We start from the raw sequence: 27,942 nt of genomic DNA, 5'->3' as shown, positions 1-27,942 counted from the left end.
ATAAGCTTGTTGGATCTATGAGATTACAATTAACATCGGGATCGAAGTACCAAAGAAGAGATAAAAAAATAATGGCGAGCAACTTTCAATTTAGTAAGGGTACACCCCCCGAAATAATGTTTTCAGATTTTCAGGCGTTGAATAAATTTCAGAGCAAAGTAAGTCATTTTTGAACTGTATTTTAAGGCTTTACCCCTTCGAGTGCAAAGCCAATCACGACGCTAGAATTTTTCTTACTAGTATCAGTTGCATGATCATCATCTGAACTATTCTCTTTTGAGAAGTGGACAGGCATAGCCTACATCTACTTCGTGGATGTAGGCTATGCCTGTCCACTTCTCAAAAGAGAATACATCTGAACTGTATTTTGTTGAAAACATATTATTACGCTACTAATACATGTATGTATACAGTGTTCGTTCAAATTAAATCTACTCATTTAACAAATTTTTCAAAAGAGCGGTCCCCATACCATTTGCCTCAGTTTAAATCAACCGGAATTACATGTTTCCAGATTTACTTTTTTGCGTTCTACATCATCAAAAAGTGGTGTATAGAGCTACCTTACAATTCTAAAGTCAATTATTTAAGTGGGGGCCTTTGAGATGGTCACTATCTCAATGATGTCTAGTTTAGTTTAGAACCAGTTTAATTTTGTTTTAAGCATTAGATGTTTTATATTATTATGTCTTAATAATACTTATTTCATTTTAGGAATTCAAACAACTTGTCGGGTATGCTTTGGAGTTTTTAGTTGATCCAGGAAAGGTATATGACGTTTAGGCTCATGATATTTGAACAAATGAATATTTTTTTTAAAGCAATATGCACTATAATTTGCGTCAATTTTGAATGACGGTGAAAAGGCATATCCGTTGGTTATATGCTTAACAGTTGTAAATTTGAAATACAATCATTTATTTTAATTATTTATGAGTGTAATATGTTTGTCATTACGATACTCTTGACGATGCATATTTTAAATAGGAGAATCATTCACACAATCTTAAAATAGCCCTAAGAGGAAAATTAACACACACACTGTTATATGTCGTAGTTCCAAGTAAATGTGGAAATGTAAGTCCCCGATTGCTCACAAACTTGTGTTTTGTTTCATTTTGTTCATGCATATATAGGCACAACTAATGCTTTACTGAAAAAGTTAAATGTATACCCTTTCACTCTTCAAACAAGAAAGGTGTTGACCCTACAGCCATTTCTGTATTATAGTCTATTAGACTACCAAGAAGTTCAAAATACTTTGAAAAATTTTAATATTTCGAGAATTTTGGTGTCCCGCCAGCCGGTACAAGGAGAATGCAGTGGTTGAAGAAACGGTATATTTTGCTTACAACCGGTACATATCACATGTATGGTCTTAAATTAGCTGACAATATCATGTGATAGAATAAGATTAATATTCAGAAAGAGGCATTACTTTTCTGGCAAGAAAATATATATTTTTTTATTATTTAAAATTTGATTTGTGTTATGTGATTGAATTCAGCACTGTAATTTACAGCATAAAGGTAACTTTAATAGGTTAACACAAAAATGCAGTTTTACAGTCATTCAAAATTGATTCAAATTATAGCATGTATAGCTTTTATAAAAAAAGAAAGATTTTTTTAACTGAATTGGTTTATTTTGGCTTACCACATATTTTATAGGTCACCGGAGTCACTCAGATGACCTAATGCTATCGATCTTTGTTTGTTGTCCTGTGTTATGCATCTGTGTATTGTGTGTTATCAATTTTACATTTTTAGCTCACCTGAGCTGAAAGCTCAAGTAAGCTTTTCTGATCACATTTTGTCCAACTTTTAATTATCCATCAGTCCATTTTAGAACCCAAATGACTGTAAAAGTTCCTTGTATAACAATAAGTCATACTTTGTGAGAGTCATTTTTATTCATATAACTTTTGAACATCGGATAAACAATTAATAGGTAAAAATTACTGAAAAATAAAGAAATACATCAAACATCAATGTTTTTTTAAATGTTGTTCTGGTTCACATTCTCGGACTGCACACATCTCTCTGTATATATGGTGATCAATGAAACAAGACTTTCCATAAACATATCATTAAAAAATAATTTAGAAACGATAAAGGTTCATAATCCTCCATTTTAGCTTTTATTTTTTTCTCTCTGGTGAATGGGATATTCAATGGCAGTGGATCAACACGTGACTAGCCTACCTCGAGATCGGCATCAAATTCTTGATCATTTCTTGGCACAAAGTCCATCAAAGACACATAAATCAATAAATTAACATCTCCTACATTATTTAATGTTACCGTAGGATCACCGTGAAAAAAGTTCAAAACTTTTGTCTCGTCGCTTCATTCTACGTTTTCCATTTGGCTACAAATTCAAAACATTTCTCGGAAGTTTACCGCTCTATAGCCTTTATTTTAAACTGTGAAAATTCTAGAAACCTTCCGAAAACATCAATTGACCAATCATATACCAAATGACAATAGTCGCGCATAGCAGTGGCGGACCTGAAATTTCGGCGCAACTATTGTCACGTTTAGCAGCCTAAGGGTTAACAAATATTTATTTTTTGTTAAAGTTAATTTAACTTTGAACTTTATACTATTTTTTTAACCAAGAGCGCGGAATAAAAATTTCTGGAAAAATCAATTTAAAAACCTCAAAATCTTTGCAATTCATCGCTAAATTTTAAAACAGATTTTAGATTTGAATTCGGCATGCTATTTTTCAGGTCAATAACAATGAGAAGAACATTTTTGCTTTTGTAATTGAAATCAAATTTTTGCTAAGTAAATAGTTATAATAAAAAGACTTTAGAGCCTTGCTGGCCCCTAATTGAATGGGCCAGACCTTTTTTCTCAGTATCAAATGAAAGGTCTTGGAAATATAAACATATTTTGTTCAACAAGTGTTCAAGAATTGTTAACCGTTCTATAGATATCTGAGCAAATGTGTATTAGTTACTGACCCTTAAACTCCTTACTGGGGCCATGAACAAAAAAAAAAATTAAGGTAGCATATTGATGAGAACATTATTCTAAGCAACTTTTGTTCTACATTTCTATTAAAAATATTTGAGTTTCTCATTTTTCAGATGTTAATGCTCAAAGTTTTGGACCTCTAGACCCTTAAAACCCCTAATTACGTAATACATGATTTTTCTATGGAATTTTATAGATGAAAAGCTGTACAATGAATATGTTTGCTTCTTAATTATTATCAAATAATTGCTAAGTAAAGAGTTTGAATTAAAAGACTTTAGAGCCCTCTTGACCTCTAATTTAAAGAGCCAGCCATTTTTCTTGATATCAAATGAAATATGAACATATTTTGCTCAATAAGTATTCAGGAATTGTTCATTGTTTTAAAAATATCTGAACAACTGTGTATTAGGGGACGACCCTAAAGTACTGGGTTGTGTAATGTATAGATAAACAACTGTACAAATAAACATTTTTGTTTCTATAGTAATTGCAAATTATTTTTAAATAAAAAGTTATATTCAAGGAATTTAGATCGAGCCCTATTGGCCCATTATCGAAGGGGTCAGCCCCTTTTGATTAATATTGAATGAAAGCTTGTGTAAAATTAAGCAACTTTTGCTTTCCATGTTAAAAGATATTTTACAAAACATGTTAAAATTTTGCCAAAGATTTTAGTGCTTATTTTTTACCTTGGGCGAGCTTCAGCGCCTTGTGCATTTTCCACTGTGTCAAATACAGAGGATCATCTACAGACATCAGTCTACTATCCCTGAAAGTTTCATGTTTCTATTACCATTATTTTCGGAGGAATTACGTGGACAAAATGGTCCTTAAAAATTCACAAAATCTTCAAAATCTCAATCCGGAAGTGACGTCGAAATCAGCTCAAAATTTTATAATTGTAAGTACATTAATGTTCTATCAGTCCTGTAAATTTGGTGAAAATTGACTGAATAGTTTTTGAGTTATAGCGCTTGAAAAGGTCAGAGGAAAATTATAAAAACATAGAACTAGATGCAATCTCGTTGCGAGCAAAGAATGGGTCTTCCGTCCAATTTTTCATCAGATGTGATGAAATGAGATTTTGACTGAAATTGAAATCTGTCTGATGTCATGTTAACTCGATTTTAATGAGTTTTAAATTTCGAAAATCCTTAAATTTATCTAATTTATGATTTTGAAAAAAATGTCAATCTTGATGCAGAAATACAATAGCATCATAAAAATCATGTCATCTCTTGGGATATGATAAGGGTTTTCCTTTACATGTAGATATGCAATAAGGTTTTAAAAATTTCATCCAGGGAACCAAATAATAGCAGAAAACTGACGTTTATCATTCAAACACCCCCACTCCCTAAATCCCAGAACTCCTCTTATGATTTAATGAATAGACACATCATATCTTAGGATATGATAGGGGCTGTCCTATAATGTGCAATAAGGTTTAAACAATTTTAATTTCATTCAGGGAGTCAAATAATAGCAAAAAATTGACATTTATCACTCCAAAAAAAACCCCAACCAAACCTAAATCCCAGAACTCCTCTTATGATAAATGAATAGACACATCATATCCCAAGTTATGATAGAGACTCTCCTATAGATGTGCAGTTTTACATAGGAATATATAGAGTAAATCTTTAAAATCTTCTTCTCAGAAATTAATCGACCAGAAAAGCTGAAACTTGTGTGGAAGCATCCTCAAGGTAATGTAGGTTCAAAGTTGTGAATATCATGACCTCCAGGGATAGGGAGGGGCCACAATGGGGGTGTAATTTTTACAAAGGAATAATAGAGTTAATCTTTAAAAATCTCCTGCTAAGAAACTAATTGGCTGGAAAAGCTGAAACTTGTGTGGGAGCATCCTCAGGTTGTGTAGATTCTGAGTTGTGAAAATCATGATCCTTGGGGTAGGGTGGGACCACAATGGGGATGGAATTTTTACATAGGAATTTATAGAGAAAAGTCTTTAAAAATCTTCTATTCAAAAACTAATCGGCCAGAAAAGCTCAAACTGGCGTGAGAGCATCCTCAGGTAGGGTAAATTCAAGTGCGTTCAAATCATGATCCATGGGGGTGAATGGGGTCTTCATCTCCTTCTAAAAAAACATTTGCTTAGAAAAGCTGTAAATTTAGTGAAAGCAACTTAAAATAGTGTAGATTCAAATTTGTTAAAATCAAAATCTTGAGGAGTAGGGTGTGGTCACATTGGGGATCCAATTGGGCAAAAGAAAACATTTCAATTACTCACAAAAAAATATGTTATCATATATGTGTTTACTTACTGTATATTCCTTATATTACGCGAGTACCACGATCTCGCCGGTTTCAACTTTGTATTAAATTGTGAGAATGTAAAATCGTGAAGGTGAAACTTTTCTCCTTCTTTCTTATAGTTCTTAACTCTCAGAAAATAATGGCAAGATTTTAAAATTCGCAAAAGGTGCTTCTTACAATTTTACGTGGATATTAATTCCTTGCATTTAATTAGGAATCTACAGTGTATGCAAGCATTTTAACATATTGCTGATTCTTTGAAATTGTCTAGATTCTGGCCCCTAGATGATTCTTAGGCCTCACAAGGGGTTCAGAGGGGTTGATGTTATATCCCATATATTAAAAATTGTTTAGGATCTTATTGGGAGCTGCAATGCTCAACATGTGATATGACTTTAAAATCATCCTGTAAGAAAAGGGACTTGATTACAAACATAAGAATATCCAGGGGAAAAATGGATTTTTATTTATACAATATCTACATGTAATATACCACATTTTCCAGATATTTTGTATTTTGACTCCATTAAATAATTTTATCATGCCTATTGTTGCTCAGGTGAGCAATATGGCCCATGGGCCTCTTGTTTGCTTTGAGGTGATTAAGAAATGGGTGTTTTAAGAATTGTCAATCTACTGAAAAGAGAAAGAAAAAAATGCCTATTCTGTTGAATACATTACTAGTATATACATAATACAGGTGTTACAAGCCAAACTTGTTGCAAAGTTTTGAAGGTTTAATAGATATAGGTTCTAATTAAGCAAATAGCAGCAATTCACTTTCTTTTGTGAATTATTAGGGACTCAATCTGTGAATGTCCTTTGAAAAATGTCTGTCTCTTTGTCTGTTCATTAGTCAAGCCAAACATCACATTGTTAAGAGTTTAGGCTGTTTAAAATTAATTCTACGTTTAACGTCACATGAAAATTTAAAACCTACAAGGGAGGGAGGAAAAAAAATAAACAAACAGAAATTTCAAACAAGTGTGTATTTATTGAAAGTCACCCATCCAGTTATCAATACATCAACATTGTCATATCATACATATGGTAGGATTCAGTCCATGTTAATTTTTGCATTTTCCAAGCAAATACTTTTGTGTAATTTATGTTTTATTCTTTCTGTTGGTACATCATGTATACTGGACGAGAAGTGGAATGACTTGCAAGCACATCAAGTGGTACATCCAATGAATTTACATCAACACAAACATATTGCAGCAACCGAAGGGAAAACTTTTTGTTTTCAGGAAAAATGTTGCGCAACACATGTGATTCACAGATTATCTACAATCAAAATAATGACATTATTTCATACATTTTCATAATGACACATTTAAAAAAATAACATATCAGAGTTGTGTTGTAAGATTCACTGTACCTACTTCTAAGAACTCAAGACAGGGTTCTTAAAATAACTGCCACTCCACTTCTTTCCGTTCTTCCACTTTAGCTGGGCCACCTGTTAGTTTCTAACTATTATATATCATGAATGAATTATTATTCCTGAACATGTTACCACTTAAATAACTATATACAACAAACCCCGTTTTTGCCTTTTTGGGCGGAAGTTGGTTCAGCATGGTTCAGGCTCTGTGACTTGACAAACAACATTAAACAATCTTGAAATAAGATTTTTACTGCTAACTTCGATCATGTGTTTGTCCGATCCATTATTGTTCGTTCTTAAATGTTTTTTTCTTTTACTTCGATAGTGGCGTATACTCTCATTTTCTACATATTGTGAAAACTGAATACCTCAATGCTGTCTTTGAGCATATTTTTCTCTCATACAGGATATAGAATTCAGTCGCTAAATGAAAACCCAAACTGGAATGACTTTTTCAAATCCGGATTTGTTTGTTTTTTCAAAATGACAATTTCGCCGAAGCCTACGCTCGCGGGCTACGTTAAATGTTGAATTAATTTTGAACAGCCTTATAATTTATATGAAATCTAAATATTACATGTACAGTTGTAGAATTTACACCATGACTTTTATAGAAAAATTTTGTGAATTATTTTATCCTACATTAGTTTGATGTTACTTTACATGCATGTATGGATCTGTGTGGCATGTCAACAAGACTTTAAGTTGGAATTCATCAAAAAATTGAAATGCGGACCATATCTCAAGAACTCCTAGTCTAAGTTTTGTCAAATTTGTAATTGAACATCCTTTACACTAGATTAAGGGATGTGGCTGGAGACTTAAACAAAGAAAGATATTTAGGGTAAACATAATCAATAAACATGATGTATTTTGCAGACTTGTTTCTGTTTACCATTAAGACATATCAAAATGAAACAAGCCTTAATTTAAAGATATAATTAATCTTACGTTTTGTTTGGTCATATAAGCCAAGCCAATCAAATAGATATTTACTTTATGGATGAAGGGGATACAAAACTAATTATTTTATTATCTTTTTAGTCATTTAGGTTAATGGAACAGCTAGATGGATTTGCAGAAGGAAATGACGTCAGTGCTGCAGCTCTTAAGAATATTTTTAAGAGCTTTCTGACACTATGTAATGGTATGTAAAGAACAAAAAAGCAGGCATGGCAATTTTCGAACATGTTTACCAGGTTTGAACAAATTGTATAATATTTAACTTTGTAACCGTTGGGACATTTATGTCAAATGAAGTTCAATTGGAGACATTTAAGGCCACAGTAATAAGATGGTCGTAACAGGGATGTAAGGATAAGAACTATACATACATGTATGCAGTATTTTAAACAAGCTGTCCTTGTTCATAAGTAGTGATTGAATTAATTATTTTTTTTCCTAATTATGCAATTTATACTGTTACTTCCAAAAAATGGTTAATTTAAGTTACTGTACCTTAAAACAAATCTGCTATAAATGCAAAATCCCCCATTCAGATGTGAAAAATGATATGAAATTGGAAAATGTTTGTATCTACACAATGGTTAAGACTTAGATTTGAAGGTTTTCTTCAAAGTTATTTTCACAGGTAAATAATTTATTTCTAATAAAAAAAAGAATCATATAACATACATGTATGTCAACTGTTTCTTATTACATGTAATTCTTAGTAAAAAAAAAAATGGGACTACACATGTTTTGATATTTAACATGTTGTTATGAATCATTTCCAAAAGAAAAATCCATTTATTGAAATGTGAAAATGGCGGGCAGGCGGCTACCAAAAGAGTACCCTTATTTTACGGATAACTATTTTATGAAAAAATACCAGCTGATAAACTTAGTCTTCTTTGGCAAAATATCACATATAGGATACCCCAATTGTATGGATATCTCCTACAGTTTTTTTTCAAGATGGGAAGTTAATCTTTAGCAGAACAATTGGACATATATCAGAGGTGTGCATATTCTAGGATTTCGATATCTGATGATTTATTTTAAAAAATACACCTGTAATACAGAGTATTGCATATAGGGTACCCCATTTCTCTGGATAGGTAGTGTTTATCAATTCAGGGTTGACAAATGGATTATAGATATTGTTTACACAAAAGAAAACCTGATTTGCTGTCACATTGACAGCTTTTCTCTTGTTTTTTCTTTCAGGGGCTTTAAAAAAGTCAATGACTTCATTGCAACTTAAAGAAGATGCAATTAATCTTGGCAAGTATCAAACTTTAATAAGTACATGTATTTCAGAAACATAATGTTTCTTGTAATCAGGAAAAGTTCATAAATAATTTATTTTTTTGTCATTTACATGTAATGATTAGCAGTCGCTGTTGTTTCGAGGTATCAACAATTTGTTGTCTCTTCCAAGTTATTGATATCTTTAATACCAATCGTGGATTTTTTGTTGCAATTTCATAAATGTAGATATTCATAACTAAAAGAAAGCAACATTATATATATATATATATATATATATATATATATATATATATATATATATATATATATATATATATATATATATATAAAATTCACGAAATTTACTCATTATATTTTGCTTACCTGAGCTAAAAAAATGTTCCATTTATTAATTATTACTTATTTATTATGTTAAATTAGTGCTGCCCCTGGGATAGGGTGGGGCCACAATAGAGGGTTGGGGGGGGGGTCGAATTTTTACATCGGAATATATAGAGAAAATTTTTTAAAATCATCTTCTTAAAAACTGTTTGGCCAGAAGAGTTCAAACTTGTGTGGAAACATCCTCAGATAGTGTAGATTCAAATTTGTTTCAATCATGGTCCCTGGGGTTAGAGCGGGGCCAGAAATGTGGGACAAATTTTTACATTGGAATATATAAAGAAAATCTTTAAAAATCTTCTTAAAAAACTATTTGGCCAAAAAAGCTCAAATTTGGATGGAAGCATCCTCAGATAGTGTATATATTGAAGTTTGTTTAAATCATGCTTACCGATGGGTTAGGTGGGGCCACAATGAGGGGTAGAATTTTTACAAAGAAATATATAGAGAAAATCTTTAAAAAATCTTCTTCTCAAAAACCATATGGCCAGAAAAATTTAAACTTGTGTAGAAGCATCCTCAGACAGTGTACATTCAAGTTTCTTCAAATCATGATCCCGGGGGTAGGTTGAGGCCACGGGGGGGGGGGGGGGGGTTCAAAAATCTTTAAAATCTTCTTGAAAAGTATTCAGTCCCAAAAGCAAAAGCAGTAACTTGTGTGAAAGCAAGGCTGTACAGATTAAAGTTTGATCAATTAACCATGATTCCCTAGAAAAAGGTGGGCCCACAAAGTGTGTGTGTGTGGGGGGGGGGGGGGGGGGAGGTTATATAGGAAAAGAGAAAATTCATCTTACATATAAACAGATAAAACAACAAAAGGGGCTTGATATTTACCATAAAAATATGTAAATAAAAATTAGCAGATTATTTTGACTTTTTTAGCAAGATCTACTGAACTAATTGCCAAGATATCTTAATTTAGATACTGTTATGTTGATTTGATCAGAGTTAAGACTAGTGTTGCTGAGGTGAGCGTCAGGCATAAGTCAAAGATTTTATGCTTCACTTGATTTGAATTTATGAAAAATTTTCTTTTTCTTGTATGGTAGGTTTAAATGATGACAAAGCAGAATACTTTTCCAATCAAGTAAGTATTGCTCATCTGAATTATTAATTTTATTAATATTCATGAATTAACTTACTATGTGCTGGGTCATTGAATTATGGTTAAAATTTGCATTATCCTAAAGAAAGACTCAACAGTCATTTTGAAATCTGAAACAACCTTAGACGTTGTGATTTTGCAAAGTATAATAATTATTATTGTTTTGCATTATTTTGGGCATTACTATATCAAATATTTATATATAATGACATCTGAACCGGGAATAATATGATTATAAACGATCTCATTATGAGTAATGAGTAAGTCTTCTGTTTGATTATTTCAACGATAGAATGCAATACAGATCAAAATACAGACACGTACACCCTACCGCCAACTTTCAGATAATAAATAGGATCATTAATATCTTTTCCAATGCACATCAAAAAGTTTTCATTTTTAGGTCACCCGAGTCACTCAGGTGACTTAATGCAATTGGTCTTCGTCCGTCGTTGTGCGATAAATTTTTTTACATTTTTAACTTCTTCTTGAAAACTACAAGGCCAAGCTTTACCATTTATATAGTAAGAAAAATCTAAATTGTGAAATTCATGGCTCTACCACCCCCAGGGCACCAAGGGCGGGGCCAAATATGCAAAAAAAAAGCCAAATTTTCAAAAATCTTCTTCTTTACTCCCATACATGTGAGGAAAAAAATGAATGCATGGTTATGATGTCCATGAAGCCCTCTACCAAATTGTGAAATTCATGACCCCTGGGTCAGGGTTTCAGGATCTAGGGTGGGGCCACAAATTTAAAAATGTATTAGATCTTAAAAAATCTTCTTCTCTACTCTCATATATATTAGTTAAAAACTAAATGCATGGTTTTTAAAGTCAATGAAGTCTTCTACCTACCGTATATACTCGCCTATAAGTATTGTTCGCCTATAAGTCGGTTGCCATTTTTCAAGTTTATTTTCAAGATTTTGCCATTGACCCTCTTATAAGTCGGGTAATTTTTTCTGGATAATCAGTCTACAGATTGCCAATCAAATAAGCACATTTTATCAAGCATGACTATATTCTAGATAAAAAATATTGGTGTTTGACCCCTCTGTTATCATTTCTAGATGCAATGCATTTTAAAAGTGTTGTGTTCAGTTAAGACATCTATCCTGGATGAATAACTTTCGATTTTGGACGCCATTTTTTTAATTGATACACTGATGAAAACTTGGTGTAAGCTATAAAATTATTTAAAATACTATTGAAAATAAAATGATAGTGATTTTGATCCCCTGTTGACTGATTAAGATGGTATAGCCCCTTTTAAAAGCGGTGTGTTAGCTTGTGTTGTTTTAGGTGACATGCCACCTACAGCCACCAATATAGCTATTATCACCTCATGTGTAATTTATTATGAATAAATATAAAACGATCTTTATTTTTCTTTAACAGACCAGCAATTATTCTTGTGTTTAATTCTTTAAGTATAAAACAGAAATTGCTGTTTTGTAATCCCACTAGATCGCTTTTAGACGCCATGTTTTTTAATAGTTTTCTGTAAACAGAGTTATCTTTCTTGAAGTTTGTAACTTACGATTTTGGACACCATTATATTTTTTAAACACTCATTACAACTAGATTATAGCTCAAAAACTATTTTAAATGCTACTGGAAATAAAATGACAGTGATTTTATCCCCTATTGACTGATTAGGGTTGGTAATTAGCCTCCTAAACTCAGTGTTGGCTTGTGTTGTTTTAAGTACAGTTATACCTACAGCTATTATCACCTCAGGCGTAAATAATTGCCTGTTAAAAAAAAAATACTATTATATACACCTTGTTCATATTTTAAGAAATACAGTTGAAACTTTCAATGTATTTATTAAGTGTTTATCTTTTTAGTAATTAAACAATAAAAATGTCAAGTATAGGGATCGCAAGTCGAAAGTTGGAAGCAAAATGGCACCCAAAAACGAAGTTTTACTCAGTGGAAAAATTATCTGATTGTATGTCACGCCTATAAGTCGGACCCCTACTTTTTATTCAAATTTCTACTCCCAAAATACCGACTTATAAGCGAGTATGTACGGTAAATTGTGAAATTTATTACCCCATGGACAGGGGTTAAGGCCTTAGGGCGGGGTCAGTGTAACCGTATGATGAAAATGTATTTGACATTAGAAAATCTTCTTCTTTACTCCTACACATGTGGGGAAAAAACTGAATGCATGGTTATGATGTCCACAAACTCCTCTACTTAAATTGTGAAATTCATGATCCCTAGGTCAGGGGTTCAGGCTGTGTGGGGGGGGGGGCAATATGGCCGTAAAGTGTTAATGCATATAGTGTTTAAATCTGTAAGAAAGACTGACTTCATAATTTTGTTAACCAGGAAGTCCTCTACTGCAATTGTAAATTTTATGTCCCATAGACAATGAGTGGTGACTATAGGGCGGGCCAAAATGGATGTACAAAAAAATGTATAGCCTTAATGCATATAATGTTTAAAAATTATCTCTCTTCTCCCACACACCTGTATGGAAAACTGAATTCATAATTTTCTAGATCAGGAATTTATCTACCAAAATTTTTTTACTTCATGTCCACGAGGTAGGGGTTCTGAATCTAGGGCGGGGCCAAGACACTCATATAGTGTATAGGGTTGGGATTCTTAATGCAGGGTGTGGCTAAAAGCATGGTTATTTAGTGTTAATAATCATTAAATATAATGTAGTTAAGAAGAGCTTAAAGCTCAAGTGAGCTTTTCTAATCAAAATTTGTCCGTTGTCTGTGGTTGTTGGCGTTGACGTTGTTGTTGTTGTAAACTATTCACATTTTCATCTTCTTCTCCAAAACCACTGGGCAGATTTCAACCAAACTTGGCACAAAGCATCACTGGGTGAAGTGGATTCAAGTAAATTCATACTAGATGCTGTCATTAGACAGTAATACCCGCACCAAGTATTTGCCCCTAAATTATACACTGTTTTGTACCAGTTTAATTCAAAATGAAGGCCACATGCAAGTTTGGGTAATACATTTAAAAATGATAATTTTCATAACTGAAGGATGAGATCCCTTCCCATATGATAATACACATGACCAGCACTTTAGTGCAATTTGGGGTTGAACTGTTTGCATTGCATGTGAATTTTAAGTTAATCAATTATCTTAACATTTCAAGTCATAGAAAGTGTAATGGTCTATATAATTATTACAAACAAAATTAAATTTATATATATGCCCCCTCTCTGCGGTGGTTGCCAGCTTTAGATTTGCTTCTTTGTGCCTACATGTACATAATCGTGTGCATGGATTTAGAGAAGGGGTGAGAGTGAGGGAGCCAGACCCCCCCATCCCCCCCCCCCCCATAGGTAAGCATAATACATGTATAGTGAGTATTATAGCAGCACAATATTATGCGACACTGGTATGTACATAAGTATTACTTTCACTTTCTAAATAAGTGATCTGCCTTTTCTAGCATACTGTATCATCATCTTTTAATATTTAAATAAGCTTATCATCGTTACCTATCCTATCGCATTTATAAAGTTTCTGTCATTTTAATTGTAAAAGTTATTTTTTCATTTGTCAGACTCACTTGTCACACTATTGAGTTGACCCCATATTGATCCTGTAACAATTTCGTATTAAATGTGTGTATTACATGTATAAGTAAGTGTAGAGACTTATCATTTTTAGCTCACCTGAGCTGAAAGCTCAAGTGAGCTATTCTGATTACATTTTGTCTGTCGTCCGTCTGTCTGTCTGTCCGTCCGTCCGTCTGTCTGTAAACTTTTCACATTTTCAACATCTTCTCAAGAACCACTGGGCCAATTTCAACCAAACTTGGTACAAAGCATCCCTAGCCTAAGGGGATTCAAAGTTGTGAAAATTAGGGACCACGCTCTTTTGCAAAGGGAGATAATTAGGAATTTATTAAAATTTTCGAGAAATTTTCAAAAATCTTCTTCTCATGAACCATAAGTGTAGTGTAAATTCAATTTTGTGAAAATCATAACCCCTGGAGTAGGGTGGGGCTACAATGGGGGGTTGAAGTTTTACATAGGTATATATAGAGTAAATCTTAAAAAATCTTCTTCTCGGAAACTAATCAGCCAGGAAAGCTGAAACTTGTGTGGAAGCATCCTCAGGTAGTGTAGATACAAAGTTGTGAAAATTATGACCCCCGGGGGTAGGGTGGGGCCACAATGGGGGGTTGAAGTTTAACATAGGAATATATAGAGTAAATCTTTAAAAATCTTCTTCTCAGAATTTAATCAGCCAGGAAAGCTGAAACTTGTGTGGAAGCATCCTCAGGTAGTGTAGATACAAAGTTGTGAAAATCATGACCCAGGGGGTAGGTTTGGGCCACAATGGGGGGGGGGGGGGGTCAAAGTTTAACACATGAATATATAGAGTAAATCTTTAAAAGTATTCTTCTCAGAAACTAATCAGCCAGGAAAGCTGAAACTTGTGTGGAAGCATCCTCAGGTTGTGTAGATTCAAAGTTGTGAAAATCATGATCCTAAGGGGTAGGATGGGGCCACGATGGGGGGGGGGGGTCAAAGTTTAACAAAGGAATATATAGAGTAAATCTTTAAAAATTTTCTTCTCAGAAACTAATCAGCCAGATGATTCTTTAAAATTGTTAAGACTTTTGCCCCAGGAGAATTCTTTGGCTTCACAAGAAGGTTCAGAGTTTGATGTAGGTTTATTCCATATATAAACTATTGTTAAGGATCTTTTTGATAACTGCAATACTCAACATATGATATGACTATAAAATCATCCTGTTAGAAAAGGGACTACCGTACATACTCGCTTATAAGTCGGTATTTTGGGAGTAGAAATTTGAATAAAAAGTAGGGGTCCGACTTATAGGCGTGACATACAATCAGATAATTTTTCCACTGAGTAAAACTTCGTTTTTGGGTGCCATTTTGCTTCCAACTTTCGACTTGCGATCCCTATACTTGACATTTTTATTGTTTAATTACTAAAAAGATAAACACTTAATAAATACATTGAAAGTTTCAACTGTATTTCTTAAAATATGAACAAGGTGTATATAATAGTATTTTTTTTTTAACAGGCAATTATTTACGCCTGAGGTGATAATAGCTGTAGGTATAACTGTACTTAAAACAACACAAGCCAACACTGAGTTTAGGAGGCTAATTACCAACCCTAATCAGTCAATAGGGGATAAAATCACTGTCATTTTATTTCCAGTAGCATTTAAAATAGTTTTTGAGCTATAATCTAGTTGTAATGAGTGTTTAAAAAATATAATGGTGTCCAAAATCGTAAGTTACAAACTTCAAGAAAGATAACTCTGTTTACAGAAAACTATTAAAAAACATGGCGTCTAAAAGCGATCTAGTGGGATTACAAAACAGCAATTTCTGTTTTATACTTAAAGAATTAAACACAAGAATAATTGCTGGTCTGTTAAAGAAAAATAAAGATCGTTTTATATTTATTCATAATAAATTACACATGAGGTGATAATAGCTATATTGGTGGCTGTAGGTGGCATGTCACCTAAAACAACACAAGCTAACACACCGCTTTTAAAAGGGGCTATACCATCTTAATCAGTCAACAGGGGATCAAAATCACTATCATTTTATTTTCAATAGTATTTTAAATAATTTTATAGCTTACACCAAGTTTTCATCAGTGTATCAATTAAAAAAATGGCGTCCAAAATCGAAAGTTATTCATCCAGGATAGATGTCTTAACTGAACACAACACTTTTAAAATGCATTGCATCTAGAAATGATAACAGAGGGGTCAAACACCAATATTTTTTATCTAGAATATAGTCATGCTTGATAAAATGTGCTTATTTGATTGGCAATCTGTAGACTGATTATCCAGAAAAAATTACCCGACTTATAAGAGGGTCAATGGCAAAATCTTGAAAATAAACTTGAAAAATGGCAACCGACTTATAGGCGAACAATACTTATAGGCGAGTATATACGGTAATGATTATAAACATAAGAATATCCAGGGGAAAAATGGATTTTATTTATACAGGATCTACATGTATTATTGTACATTGTCCAGATAGTTTGTATTATGACTCCATTTTATCATACCTATTGTTCCTCAGGTGAGCGGTGTGGCCCATGGGCCTCTTGTTATGATTTTTTACTGGGTTTTCCAACGGAAAAATCTGGTTATTAAAATGGTGAAAATGGCGGGTGGGTAGGCGGGCGGCTGCCAATAGGGTACCCTCATTGTACAGATAACTCCTCCCTCAGTTTTCAAGATAAGAAGTTGTTCTTTTGCAGATTAATTGTACATATATCAGAGGTGTGCATATTTCTAGGATTTTGATTTCCAATAATTTATGAAAAAAATACCAGCTTTTGAACTTGGTCATTTTTTGGCAAAATATTGCATATAGGGTACCCTCATTGTACGGATAACTCCTCCTACAGTTCTCAAGAAAAGAAGTTGTTCTTTTGCAGATCAATTGTACATACTGTGGAATCATTAGATTTCATGGTGGCTCAATTTTCGTGGAATTCGTGGCTACCCCTCACCCACGAAATAACATCCTCCACAAATAAATAAATTAGGACTGTAAAGTCATATTTCCTTTTGTAAGTATCCGAGAATAGTTGATTTAACTATAATATTAATGAACCGCAGAGGTAGCTTCAGATGCAGATCTCCATTATCAAGGATGCTAAAAAAATTCTCCTATCTCAAACCTGCTTGATAGATGTGTTCGTTGTTAAATGATATAATATGATTCCTATGATATAGTATTCGCGGGGGTGTTAAGGAAGCATATGGATTCTGAGTTACATGTAATTTCGTGATATCACAAATCTTAGTTATTATGTACATATTCAATTATCTAAGCAACGAAACGTAGACCAAAAGCAAATAAAAATACTGAAGTCAATTTTTATTCAGAAATTAGTTTGTATTACCTAGATTTATACATTGATGACGTCATGACTAAAAGTTGAATGTCGTGTGAATTTGATCGGAAAGCATTGTAAACATATTCAAAACATAACTAATCTAAGAACTCTAATAAAATAGTGTGGTGTGATTTATTGAGAATGGGACATAAGAATACTAGGATAGATGTTAGTTTCATCAATCATTCGCTAAAAGGTATGTAAATTTGCTTTTATTTCTCGGCCAGGCTTTCCTCTGTCGTTGTTTACAATATAAAAATCAGACTAGAACAACACTACCCCGCATATATTGAACTTTGAATTTTATATGTATCGTTAGTTTGATCAATGCTTAAAATGAAAAATGCTGCTAGAATCCCATGCTGTGTGTTGTTTTGATGCAACTTGCCCTTTTCCGTGCAAACTTTATAAAAGTTGGGAAGGTTTTACGAGAACTGGATGAATAACTATTGAATTAAGAAAAACATTGGATTCTAGCAGCAGTTTTGATTAAACTGAGATGTTTTGCCTTCACTTGGTTTATTTATTTTATTTTGTAAACCACGGGGTAGTGTTGTTCTATCTCATTTTATGTTAAGGAATATACGTAAGCTATTTATAGTTGTCACGTGATAATGCACCAATGTGGCAGTAATGTACTACCCGATTTTTTTGCACTTACATCTATTTCAAAGGATAATACTTAGTTTTTGATCGTATTCAAAATAGTTATTTAATTTCACGATTTTGAATATAACAGTCAAATTAAGACGCTAAATTGCCCATATGCTTCCTTAACAACCCCGCGTTGTATGATATGAAACACTATTGTTTTATATGATACAATATTAAATCATATATTTATATTGTAAAAAGTTATATGATATGATATCATATTGTATGAATTTTTTTGTACATTGTGATATGATATTGTATCATGATATTGTTATGTATAGTATTGTTTATAATGATACAATATTGTATAATATGATATTGTATAATATACTATTTTATCACATGCTATTTCATATGATATTGCAACATATAATATTGTATCATATGATACGATATTGTATAATATGATATTGGTTTATATAATATATTATTATATCATATGAAAATGTATTATATGATATTGTATAATGTGATATTGTATTATATAATACAATATAGTATAATATGATATTGTATGATAAAATATAGTACTGTATCACATGATATTGTGTCAATTGATATGATACAATGTTGTATCTAATTTTATTGTATCATATGATAGAATATCCTATTATGTATCAAATATGATACAATATCATACTATTACTTTTTAGGTTAGTTACTGACTCACTACAGAAATATATTGGGTTGATCAATCTCATAGATGGCGAGGCGAATAAGTGTTTTGTTTTCTCGAGGACTTCCAAGCGACATATTTATTCACAAATAGCGATGATCTACGCAAAGCCATGTACAAGATGCCTTACATCTCGTCCAATTTAACTCATTTAAACTATTCAAAATTTTCAATCTCACCTTTCAAATACTCTTTCAAAATCTTTGCTTCACCCATGTTTACTTACAATGTTTTGTTGCTATTCAATTTTAAATGTTTTCTCCCTTTCCTCTGCAGAGATCTGAGCAAATTTCGACGTTGCCATTTTGTTTTGCTCCAGACAAAACAATGTGACGTCAATATTCTAAGAGCAACTACTCTAATTTTAAAGAATTTCAAAGGGCAACTACTCCAAATACTTTAAGAACTTGCGGCATGCAGTTTTTGTATAAAATACTATGAAATGTCAAAATGAGTAAGCGAAGCGTCGACCAATGACGGCCATATTGCCTAATATTATTTCTCACAGAACAAATATAGAGATATATGAGGCAATCACGTGCTATGTTTAAACCAATGAAAATGTAACATTTCAGTCCAAGGGAAAACAAAATACAATATCATACTATAATTTTATACAATATTATATCATATGTTACAATATTGTGATGTATTATGTGATATGATATTGTATCATATATTATTATATTGTATCATATAATATCAATATCATAATATATTATGATATTGTATTATATGATCAATTACAATAATGTATAACAAGATACAATGTCATATCATATGTTACAAAATCATATTTATAATTATTTATTACAGTATTTTATTGTTATATATGATATATATTATAGGTATCATAGGATGCAATATCGTATTTTATATTTTTGTATTGATAAACATTGTATCATATAATACCCTATGAAATGAACATATGATTATAATATTATACAATTTTTTAACATACGATATTGTTATACGATATTGTGTCAAAACAGTATCCATGTTTATCAAAGATCATTATTAACTATGAATTTCAAATGATATGATAAAGGTGGTCTCATAAAGGTGATTCCTCATAAAGGTGATGCCTCGTCTCAGTGAGCTTTGTAATCTGTGATTACCTATGTTTTATAACATAGCACGAAGTATCTTATTCCAAAATTTCTTAGTTTATAATAAAAAATAAAAATAAAATAGATACAAGGGTTCTTTTAATTTTTTGTATTTTGCATGTGTAAACCGGAAGTCCAAAAAGTGACATACAGGAGAACTAAGAGATTGCTTCTATAATTAAACATAAGATTTATACTTCTTCCTACGGTTTTCAAAAATCGCTGACGAAACTTTGTCGAGAATAATAATAATAATAAAACAGAACGAAAACAATAGGTCTTTTCAACCGAAAGTCAAAAAGTCCTAACAAAAATATATAATATAAAGTGAAATAAATATATGCTTTAGGTTATCAAAACTGAAATAGGAGTCAATTCACATGGTTCTCATTTTACTCTTTTTGAGAACTGCAATTTGTGTAGGCATGACATATCGTGGGAAATATTTTGTACCAATTGGTTGTCAACTTTCTGTTTAATGACGACTTTGGTTATTTTTATAGCAAAAAATTTTCAAACAAAATTCCGTCAAAGATTTCTCAGCAAGTATATCGCAGATGCTTGAAATTTTAACACAGTTTGTTTAGGCATGCCAAATCGTTTGATATATTTTTGTACTAATTGGACGCCAACTTTCTGTTAAATGAGGACTTTGTTTATTTTTAGCCAACATTTTCAAAAAAAAATTCATCCAAATTTTCTCAGCAACTATTTATTGCAGATGCTTGAAATTTTAACACCCTTTTTGTTTAGGCATGCCATATTGGGGAATATTATTTGTTCACATGTATCGAATGCCAACTTTGTGTTAAATGTTGATTTTGCTTATTTTGCTTATTCACATCAGAGCGGGGGTATCACTAGTGAGCATTGGCTCACAGATATCTTGTAATTTATACAAGTTTCACATGTATTATACTACATTGTGCAGATTGTTTGTATTATGACTCCATTAAGCTGATTTTATTGTACCAATTGTTCCACAGATGAGCTATGTGGCCCATGGGCCTCTTGTTTGTGCATATGACATTTAATCAAACAATAATTAGATCTTACATTTGCTTGTGCCACATCTTGTATCGTTTATTTGACTGGCTATCTTTTTATGTAAAGTAAATATTTTACTAGCAAATCTAATTTTGAATGACAGCAATATGCTTATGTAATGAAAAAAGTTAAGGAAATCAATATAAACATGTATTCTTATATCAAGATTTGACTGTTGATTTTTTTGTAGTGGACTTATAAGTTTGTTGCTTTGTCAAGAAGTGCTCTTGGACAAATTCTTATGGTAAACCAGTTGATTGACATGGAATGGAAATTTGGAGGTAAGAAAATCCAGTTGTGCATAGTTATGTATATTACCGTCTCTAAGCAACAGTTCTACACACACACACACACACACACACACACACACACTGAAGGAAAAAGAAAAGAAAACAACAGTAAAGCAAAGCTTGTTATCCCCTCACGCAACTTGTTGCGAAGGGGATATAGCATCGCTGCAGTGCGTGTGTGTGTACGTAGGTGTGTCTTCTTCAGCTTGAAAGCAATTGATTTAAAGAAAACCCTTGGATATTTATCAAACTCCGTAGACGTATTTGGCATGGTAAAAGGACAAACCCTATTCATTTTCAAGTCTGTTAGTTGAATTCTTTTTAAAATATTGTTAAAATAATTCTAAACAGAAATTTTATGTACGACATGACAATAACTACTTCCGCTTCACTACTGTGAAACTAAAGTGAAAGTTAGCAGTTCAAATCAACAACTTGATATTTTTACTATTTAGATCTAGTACAGGTAATAAAAAACTTTTTGTTGTAATGGAGGCTTAATTAGTACAATTCAGGCTTGGGGTAATGCTAAATGTAATGGTAATGCATTGCAATGCATTACATGTTTTCAAAGTAATGCTAGTAATGTGTAATGCCACAAAATTAGCATTACAAGTAATGGTAATGTAATTCATTACTTTCCAAAATTTAGTGTAATGCTGGCATTACATGGCATTACTTTGCATTACTATGCTTATTTATGCATGTTCACTTTAAAAAATGTGATGAATAAACAACACAGTTTCATAGCATGTTTATGTGTGTTGTTTTTAAGAGTTTTAAATCATTTAAACAATTTAAACAATTAGTTTGCACTTTAATAGAGATGTGTCAACAACACACTATGCCTCCAGGATAACCTAAGTATTAAAACAATCTATTGTTATAAGAAGTGCTAAACACCCCAATCACCTTCCCTACGCCATGTCCCAATAGAATAGAGGACAGACATGCATCTTTAAGGGCAAAATGAATGCACTGTCCATCCATCAAAATAACTTCCAATATTATAACCCATTTGAAAATAATTTTACTCTCGCTTTCTCTCTCTCTCTCTCTCTCTCTCTCTCTCTCTCTCTCTCTCTCTCTCTCTCTCTCTCTCTCTCTCTCTCTCTCTGTTTTACAGTTGTACATGTATATTAAGTACATTAGTTTGGACTGATAGAAAATACAAGATTCATGTATTTTTTCTATTTTTTCACTTAATATATCCTAAGATAAAGATTGTCAAACAATCTTTCAGTCCAAGCTTCCACTGCACCTGTACACCGTTTATTTAGTATAGCTGGGAAGATTTTCAAACTAATAGGAAGCAGTTAAAAGATTAAACCTTTGAAACTTTGATCATTAAGTGCAACAGCAATCTATTGTCTTGAAGTGTCCTTAGCATAAAAAAATCCGATTAAAATATATTAAGAAATATAACTGGGAAAAACCCTCTGTCTATAAATTAATACAACTAAGTGTCCAAAATTATAAAGATTTGTGTAATCTGGGGAAATATCTCTATTTAGCTTTTTAATAACCACAACATTATTCCATAAATTGTTTTCTATTATGCACGAATTCTGTGTCTCTATATCATATCTGACATTGTATCCCTCTCTTTTAAAAAAAAATGTGTACCGCACTGTGCAATAAGCGTACAACTTCCATATACGGCTTAACTGACCATTGTTGTTTAATGTAACGGACGGAGAATATGGCTTACCAGAAAAGTTCAATATTTTGCTAGAATTCTTTTTAAATGGGGGATTAAATAATGTATATTTACATTTTGCGGTGTTATTTTAATTTATAAAACCATTTCAAAAAGTCGTTTAATTTATTTCCTTGTTTAGACCTTCATCTGTTGTGTGGTTATCTATAGAACTTTCATGGCTGATTTCTTAAAACTAGTAAAATATAAATGTTCACACTATGCGTGGTAATACTATTTTAATTTTATTATAGAGTGTTTAAACACTGTGCACATATTGGACTTTACATAACATTAACTTATTTTCAGAGAGAGAGAGAGAGAGAGAGAGAGAGAGAGATCCTGTGTGTGAATTATAATGCTTAAATTAATGTTTTATCACTGAACTTAATTGTTTCGCTTTAACTGCGTTTCTATTGTCGGTCATTTGATAGGGATTTTATTTCAGGACTCCACAAGCTACGCCTGTAAGTCAGTTTAAGTAAAACATATCTTGCGCTGCATGCTTCTTAGCTCCTCCTACATTGTACAAAGTTATCGAATGAAAAAAAGTTTCAATTTTATGTTTTCTGAAATCCTTATTGAAGAGAGTGTTTCCATTTGAATTTATTAAACAATTATTTCCATCAAATTCGTGATTTTAATGTTAACTCATGTACTGGCGATCAGTGCCCCGTTTTCTCTGTCGTGTTTTCTGTTAGATAAATGTTTAATATATTTATCACTTTTAACATTGTTGATAACCTGGTATTTTTCCGTTTCCTGTTTACAACAAGCAAACCGTACCGTGCAAGAAGTGAACAGTACTGTGCAAGAAACGAACTATGCATAAAGCGAACCCGGCGTAACAGTACCGTTCAAAAAGTACATGTATAGCAGCATGTTTAAGGGTTTCTCTCTCTCTCTCTATATATATATATATACACACACACATGTGTTCTAATTTAGTTATCTTAGTTTAATGAAGATATTAAATCTTCACTCTTACTCTGAATATTATTTGCTGACCAATGTTATTTGTTATTTTAGTAACTGCTGCAAGCAGTGAAGTGGACAAAGTGGGAAACACATTTTTACAAGTAGGTTGATTGTTACATTTTTCAGCAATAAATGACTGATATCAACTTCTTCATTTGTTAAAACCACGTAAGTTTTAAAATGTACTTCTCATATAAATATTTGAAAATGTTTAGGTAAAATTATGAAATATTTTTGCTGAGAATCCATATTTTGTTACAGTATAGAAATAGGGAAAAAAAGTGATTTGTTGTGAATTATAGTATAGATATACAGTCCATGAATTTTTGTTATTTCATTTTTTGGGGTGTGTTGACCATGCGTTCAGCGTGCGCTCACAAACGTAGGTTCGTTATCTCATCAGTAATGCAGCATTTGCTCACTGTTGAAAGGTTTTATTTGTCATTAAGAACAATTAACAGCAGTATAAACGTAAAGCCCTGGTCACACTCGCAGTTTAGAGCTACGAGCTATTATGAGTGCTGGTAAATTATAACTCAATAACTATAATCCTCATGTAGTGTAGATTTAATGTTGTAAAATTATGACCTAATGGGATGGGATTAGGCCACCATGGGGGTAGATTTTTTTTTCATAGGAAAATATGGGAAAAATCTTTTAAAATATTCATCTACAAACCATTTACCGGTACCTTGAAAAGCTGTTACTTTATTGAGAGTGATCTCAGATAATGTAGATTTTTATTTTTGTTCAAATCAAAATTTTGATGAGAGGGTGGGGCCACATTGTGGATCCAATTTTACAAACTTAAGGAAAGCATTTTAATTATTCACAAAGCTGAAATGTTGTGAGACATAGTTTTACTTAAATGCTTACATCCGGTTAGAAAATTGGAGTAATAATAATAGACATAAGAATATCCAGGGGGAAAACTGATTTTTATTTATACAGAATCTGCATGTATTTTACTACATTGTCCAAATAGCTTGTACATGTATCATGAATCCTCTAAGATTTTATCATACAGTATCTATTGTTCCTCAAATAAGCGATGTTGCCCATGGGCCTTTTCGGGGATTGTCTAAAACTAATTGTATCGATTGATTTTGATTGCAAGACTATCTTGTAAACTCTTTAACGATGCATGCATTGAAATGTGATTTATGTGTTCATCGTATTGAATGTGTAAAAATATCGTATCATTTCGATTCAATTTCTAAAGCAGCATCACTTATTAGATCTAACACACGTGTTTTTTTCCTATTATGATGATTTAGTACAGAGTTCTGACATAATTTTTCAAACTTCTGGAACCCCCCCCCCCCCCATAGTGTTTTTCGAACAATGTTCTACTTTTGTGCATCACTGCCCAGACGATTGATGAAAAGGACATGCCTACTTATTGAACTGTACTACATAAGCAAATAGAGATCTTTAAAAGTTGTTTATAGTTTGATTCTCCTCATGTTGTTTGTTTGCTTATGCACTTTATTTTGAGAAACTTATTTAATCATCATAATTGTCTAATTATATACAGACTGAATGTGCATAAGCCCGGCATACACATGCTTGTATTGAAGTTTCAACATTGCTAGTAATTAAGGAAATTTTACAAAATACTGTTAATATATTCTTATTATGATAAAAGTAAAATTATGAATTTACAACGATGACAATTATCGAAAAGACAATATTGCAGGCCTGGTGTACATATAGGATGAATGTGTAGTTTGTTTTGAAGGTTTATTTTTTATAAATATATGATTTGGGATCAATTTTGTTTCTTACTTTGTTTTGTTTATTGAAAGTTAGGATAAAGAAAATGAGTAATTTTGGAATTGAAGTCAAGTACATTTTCTTATTATCATAGAGCAAAAGCACATTAGAAAAAAAAATATTGTATCAAGCAGTTCTTATGCGCAGATCATGCATTTCTTTATGATTTTTACAATTATTAGTTACTACAGGTTAATTTATCAATCCATCCATGTATAGTTATTGATAAACATTGAATAGCGGTTTTTTTTTTAACCCAAATCTCTTCCACGGAGGATAGCAAGTCATTCATAAATTACAGTTTATTGATAACCTCTTTTAAATTTTTTATGTACTGAATAATTTCTAAATAGCTGATGAAGGCTGATTCATATTTATATTCCCGCTTCGAAGAAAAAGGGGGTATACTGTTTTACCCGTGTATGTCTGTCTGTCTGTCTGTCTGTCTGTTCTTTTGTCTGTCTGTCCGTCCGTAACAAAAATTTCTGTCGCATTTTTCTCACCAACATAAACTATTTATTGCAGAAGCTGAAATTTTAACACACTATTTGTTTAGGTACGCCATATCGTGGGATATACATGTATTTTTGTATCAATTGGATGTCATATTCCTGTTAAATGGCGACGTTGTTTATTTTTAGCCTAAATTTTCAAAAAAAATTTCGTCAAAGAAACTCCTGAAGATTATAATGAAACCGGTAGAGCTTTGAATCGGCTTTCTGTTATTTTTTATTATTTAATAATTGTGTGGATTAACTTTACTCATTTTGGATTATATATATATATATATATATATATATATATATATATATATATATATATATATATTTTATATAAATAAATATATATATATATATATATATATATATATATATATATATATATATATATATATATATATATATATATATATTCTCGAGGACTACAAAGCTAAAAAAATTATTGAGATTACTATACAAGTACCTTAAGATAGTGTAGATTTTAAATCGATTTTAAATCGTGAAAACTGTGACACCCCATCTTTCATTTAAAATGGGTATTAAATTTAAAGCTTAAAATTCAGTCTCATTTGATGTGTAGATTAATTATGAATACAAACAAAGATATGACTTTTCTGCCTTTTTATGTTATTATTTAATATATGGCAAAATCTTGAAATATATGAGAGTTTTGCAATATTTTTTTCAGAGTTCTTTTCATAATAAACCCTTTCGAAATAAAATAATACAAGAACTGTTGTTGTGAATCAGGTAAGCGATATGTGGCCTATGGGCCTCTTGTTGAAAATTTGGCTTCAAAACAGCTTCGCTTACTAAAAATTACTAATAAAGGTTAATATACCTTATTTTTTCTCCATTTTTGTAGTAAATTACAACTTCATTATCGAAATTTCCGACATGAAAATTGCATGTCATATTCCTTTAATATTGAACCTATGCAGTTTGCCGTATTACTTATGGCTTGCTTTATCGTTACAGGTAAAATTAGTTATCAACACAGGAAATGGGATAACAAATACATACATGGGTAAGTGTATAAAAGGAGCTGACAACAAAAGAAAATAAAATAAACATCAACATGTAGACTGTTGATTTCCATAGTTGTATGTATATGTTAAGGACATTTTTGATGAATGATTAAAAATGTAATAGTTTATCCTAGACATACATGTTTATGTATATATTGATTTTTCTGATGTTGCCAGCAACGTTCTGATAATTAAGATCTTTTGTCAGATTCTTTATAAAATATGAATAAAAAGCAAACCATCTATTTTTCCCATTAATAATCATTTTTCTGTGATATTTTATGAAGGGTTGTCAACATTTCATATAAACCTTTTATGGTTAGTTTTTGCTTTAACAATATGTACTTGTATTTGTATTGGAAATTGTTCCGTTAAGTCTTATAGGGGTCTAAAGTTTGTTATGTACATTCCAAATAATAAACACAAGGATTTTGTATATAGATACAGCTTAATTTACAATACCTATATCTGTCTCCAGGGCAGATACGGATCCTGAAGGAACGTTATTGATTTGCACACTCCTTGCAGAATGCCTGTGATATTTTTGTGCCTCAGAATATGAGGTTTTAGTTGATCAAATGAATTGTTATAGTTTAAGATCTCTGTATTCCCTCAGACCGAAATGTCACAATCTCATTGATTTAAACATTAGAGAGAGAGAGAGAGAGAGAGAGAGAGAGAGAGAGAGAGAGAGAGATAGAGAGAGAGAGAGAGATTTTAAGCTACAAACAGGCTATTTTTATTTTTACAGAACTGACATTGCCGCAATTCTATTCTTTCCTACATGAAATGGAGAAAGCCAAAGCCAGCCTTGAATACCTCAACTAAAGGACATATTGTACTACTTGTATTTAAAAGTGATGAAATCAGTATATGCAACATTGTTGAATTTAAAAAACCTTCAAAGATATTACATATATTGTC

General features: G+C 31.8%; 1 protein-coding gene across 1 annotated transcript; it reads left to right on the top strand.

Moving 5' to 3' along the window:
* The first annotated feature begins 6 nt into the window (after nt 1-6).
* Nucleotides 7-27,942, top strand: LOC128159578 (COMM domain-containing protein 7-like). The gene is made up of 9 exons (XM_052822706.1): nt 7-158; nt 715-768; nt 7,702-7,804; nt 8,827-8,883; nt 10,302-10,339; nt 20,938-21,028; nt 23,766-23,815; nt 26,969-27,017; nt 27,770-27,942. Exons 1-9 carry the CDS (start codon nt 18-20, stop codon nt 27,844-27,846), a joined length of 660 nt encoding a protein of 219 aa, XP_052678666.1. The 5' UTR covers nt 7-17; the 3' UTR covers nt 27,847-27,942.

The sequence above is a fragment of the Crassostrea angulata genome, chromosome 8, assembly GCF_025612915.1.
Source record: "Crassostrea angulata isolate pt1a10 chromosome 8, ASM2561291v2, whole genome shotgun sequence".
Taxonomy (NCBI): domain Eukaryota; kingdom Metazoa; phylum Mollusca; class Bivalvia; order Ostreida; family Ostreidae; genus Magallana; species Magallana angulata.
The sequence above is the reverse complement of the archived record's forward strand: the minus strand, read 5'-3'. Positions and strand labels throughout refer to the sequence as shown.

Coding starts and splice junctions, on each gene's coding strand:
- LOC128159578 (XM_052822706.1), top strand. CDS start 18: ATGAGATTACAATTAACATCGGGATCGAAGTACCAAAGAAGAGATAAA. Junction 8,884..10,301: donor AGAAGATGCAATTAATCTTG/GCAAGTATCAAA, acceptor CTTGTATGGTAG/GTTTAAATGATGACAAAGCA. Junction 27,018..27,769: donor GATAACAAATACATACATGG/GTAAGTGTATAA, acceptor TTATTTTTACAG/AACTGACATTGCCGCAATTC.